The 3,759-nt window shown below is 60.5% G+C and overlaps 1 protein-coding gene across 1 annotated transcript in view; it reads left to right on the top strand.

The window, feature by feature from the left end:
* SORCS2 (sortilin related VPS10 domain containing receptor 2) overlaps positions 1-3,452 on the top strand; it is a 585,200-nt gene extending 581,748 nt beyond the window's left edge. Inside the window, exon 27 of the mRNA XM_006153641.2 lies at positions 1,037-3,452. Coding sequence (XP_006153703.1) covers positions 1,037-1,101 — 65 coding nt within the window. The 3' untranslated portion in view covers positions 1,102-3,452. The remainder of the gene's footprint in view (positions 1-1,036) is intronic.
* The last annotated feature ends 307 nt before the right edge of the window (positions 3,453-3,759 follow it).

Genomic DNA, 3,759 nt, shown 5'->3' with positions numbered 1-3,759 from the left:
TCCCCCGCCTGCCTCCCCCCCCCACCACCCTGCAGGCCCCCGCGCTCAGGGCGAGTGGCCTGCAGACCCAAGGACCTCTTAGAGCCGGCTGTCCCCCGCTCAGGGCTGAGGTGCTCTTGGGGCGCCCCACCGCCGGCCCCCACCTCCCAACAAGTCTTCAAGACCCCAGGGTGTGGTGTCTGGGGAAGGCGGGGGCCTCAGACAGCCATTCTTTCTGGCCTCTACAGAACGACGAGGTAAAGGGTTATTTTAACCAAGGCCCAGTGTGCCCCTGTGCCCTAGGTGTGTGTTCACACCCCGCCGCTGCTCTCTGGAGGGTGGTGGGGACAGGGCAGACGTCACCCTCAGGTTGTGGGAGGCAACGCTGGCAACACTGTCAACGCCAGAGCCCAGCGAGGGTCTCGCGGCAAGTCTGGCGGGGTTTCAGGATCACCCAGTAACCCTGGGGTACCCACCACCTAGCAGTGCCTCTTAGTGCTCCCAGCCGCTGTCACCCGGGTGATGCACGAACCCAGCAGGGAGCTGGCTCGCAAGGAGCAGCTGAGTCCCAGGCTCCTCGTCCTGTCCCCTTGGTCTAACCCAGCCCCGCCTAGCACCACCCAACTGCCCGGTCTCTGACGGTCACGGTGCCACCCTCTCTCCCGCTCTTGCCTCCGGGGCTTTGCCGCGCCTGGCCCTGCAGTGCCCAATGTCAGGAGGGGTCGAAGCCTCAGCCCCTCTGGCACCCCCTTGCTGCTGATGCCGGGGGCAGTCCCCATGCAGGTCAGTGGGTGTGGTGGGTGGGGTCTGGCCTGGCCTCGCCACACAGGCCCGCTGGGGTCCACTGCTCGTGATGGCACCCGGAGAAGCCACTCCCCAGGCACCCCCAGGAATGTAGAGACCCCCACCACCTGCACTTGGCATGCGCTCATGGGCCACAGATGCCCACCGCACGCTGGCTTGATGCTCTGGCTGAGGCCACCACTGTGTCCCCACGTGGCTGTCTCTAACCCCCATCGGTGGGCATGTGCACATGGGCCATCTCTTTGTTTCCTAGGCAACCACTCTGGCGTGGTCCTGAGCATCAATTCCCGCGAGATGCACAGTTACCTGGTGAGCTGATGCCGCCTGAGGCCTGTGCCCGGAACACTCTCCTTTCCGTTGTCTCACCCTCATGGAGGGCAAAGGACCACAGCGAAGCCGGCCGCTGGAACGACATCCCCTCAGAGACCTGTGAAAAAGCCACCTCCTCCATCTGGCCCCGCACAAGGGGACAGACACTCCCTCAGTTCTGTCCAAGCCTGCCTGGGCTCAGGGATGCTGACTCCTGCCCCTCCCGCCTGGTGCCGCTACTGTCCCGCCCCAACTCAGGGCACGTCTCTGACCCTGGACCCCACACACGCCACCCTGGCCACTCCACACCCTGCTGTCTCAGTCCAAGGCCTGCCTGCACCCAGTGAGGCTGGCCTGTCTCCTTCCGAGCCTAGGGGTGAGCCTGCCCAGCTGCCCAAAGCTCCAAGAACTGCAGAGCTGGTGGAGCCTGCACTGGGGGCTCCTGTCTCTAGGAGAGCCTGAGTCCCTGCTGCTTTCCTCCTCCTCCTCCTGTGCTCCTGCCTGCAAGGGAGACCCTCGCCCTCCAGCATCCTGAAAGCCCGAGAGCCAGGCCCTCCCAACCCACCCTCCAGGCTCCTGTGCTCCCCTTCTTTTTAAACTGCAGATAATGTAAATACCTCTCTAGGAAGCTGTTTGCATTGGGGGGAGGGGGTGTTTAACGTCCTATTTTTATGGCCCCACAGTAGCCATCTGGGTTGCTTTGTCCAAGCCCCTTTTCCACCATGCCCGGGGCTCCTCTTCCAGGGCCCAGAGGTCAAGTGTTCTTCTCGGTTTTCCCTGGGGGAACCTGGGGTGGGGAGTCACAGGAAGGCATCCTGTGCCTGCAATTCCTTACTCCTGCCAGCAGGCAGCGCCCTCCACAGGCTGCTCCTCTCCCCAGCGGAGAGCAGGTTCCGGAAGGAGCCGGCACCCCCAGGAAGGCAGGTGGTGGGAACGGGCATGAGATGCACCCAGTTCCCTGCACCTCCTGAGAGCCTGAGGGACCTGTGTAGAAACCAAGCCAGGAGAGGGTTAGGATGACAGAGCAGGACAGGCCAAGAGAGTGCCCCTCATTTCGAAGATGGAAAACTGAGGCCCAGAGAGGGGCGCTTTCCCAAGGTACAGCACGGCAGCAGAGGTGGCCCCAGAACCAGCCTCCATCCCCAGGGCAGTGCGGTCTGCACTTACAGCTGCCTATAATCAGGGATGCTAGCCTCAGTCTACACATGGGGGTTGGGGGTGGGGGGCCTTCACCTTTTGCCTTGAAACAGGAAGTCAATGTCCTCCTCTCCAACATCCCCTCCCTCCGGCCCGACTCTTAGGTGGCCCTGGCCTTTCTCAGAGGTGGGGAACTGGAGAAGGCCAAGCCCAGGCTAGTAACTCGCTGGCCAAGGCAAGTCCAAGCAAAGCCAGACAACCTCCTGTGCCCTGTGCCAGGCTCTGGGGGTGGTAACCCATAGTCTCTAGAAAAGAGACATGGCCCCTTAAAGGAGGCCTAGAGGCGACTCCTCGTGCCCAGAATAGTTCCCAGCACACGGGAGGCGCCCAGTCTTTAAGTAGGCGACCCATGGAGCTCAGCCTTCTTGACACAGGTGGAGACTCAAAGATCAGCCACACCCAGGCACCCAGCTCGACCCACATCTCTCTGCCCACTGACTAGGGCTCCTGAACCACCCCTTCCCGAGGTTGTCCTGCGAGTTGTCCCCAAGGTTGTCCTTGGGGAAGGGCTGTGGACAGGGGACCCGAGGTTGTGCAGCTGGCAAGCCCAGTGAATCTCTGGGACCTTGGCAGAGACCCACATCCTGCTGCCACCCTACACACAGCACCTGTCTCATCTCTGCCTGCCCACAAGCGTCAGACCCGGGTCCGACGTCGCCAGCAGTCAGGCCTGCCCGGAAGCCCTGGACAGAGTCCTCCCCGTTCAGCTCACCAGTGCCTACGGGTAACCAGCTGTAGGTCTCTGACCTTCCTCCACCACTCAGTTTAGTTCGGCTGTTTGGGTAGGGTTTTTTCCCTTAGTTATTTGTGGATTTTTTTTTTTTTTATGTTATTACTTCTGAGATATTTTGGTTGTGTGGGCCCAAGAACCTGGGAGCAAGGTGGCAGTTGACATAACCTCATACACTCCCGTCTCTGTGACTGTAGAGACCGACACGCAGGCCTATGGGCTACCCGGTTGTGAACATGAGGTTCCGCGTCTCTGGCCTGTGGGTGTACGTGGAGGCCCCTGGCGATAGATGCCATTGGCTCTCAGCCTCGAACGTCCCGTTCACTGGGTCATGCACGTGGTTGGTATATGCACATAACAAAGAGGCCGTGCGTTCTTTCTTATTTTTCCTTTTTAAAAATCAATAAATCATTTGTGATGCTTTTAACAAAGATTAAATGAACACTTTCGCTTTATTGAGATACTTCTCAGTATTTACCTACACACACACATCCCCACCGGCCCCTAGAACTGTGGTCCTAGAGGCAGCATGGCCGGGACCTGCCGGAGGGGCGGGAGGAAGGGAGCCCCTCCTGACACTTTGGAGGGAGGTGGCAGGGACACTGGCCGAGGGGATGCTCTCACCTCCCGGGGCTTAGAGTGCTGCCATGAAGGGGGTTCATGTCCTGCCCTCCGGACCAGCAGAGGACGTACCAGAGGTACTTGTAATTCCCCAGACAGGAAGTGGAGACCCCGGGAGG

The sequence above is a fragment of the Tupaia chinensis genome, unplaced genomic scaffold (assembly GCF_000334495.1).
Source record: "Tupaia chinensis unplaced genomic scaffold, TupChi_1.0 Scaffold000384_1, whole genome shotgun sequence".
In the NCBI taxonomy this organism is placed as follows: domain Eukaryota; kingdom Metazoa; phylum Chordata; class Mammalia; order Scandentia; family Tupaiidae; genus Tupaia; species Tupaia belangeri.
Note: the sequence above shows the minus strand (reverse complement) of the source record. Positions and strands in the feature narration are given on the sequence as shown.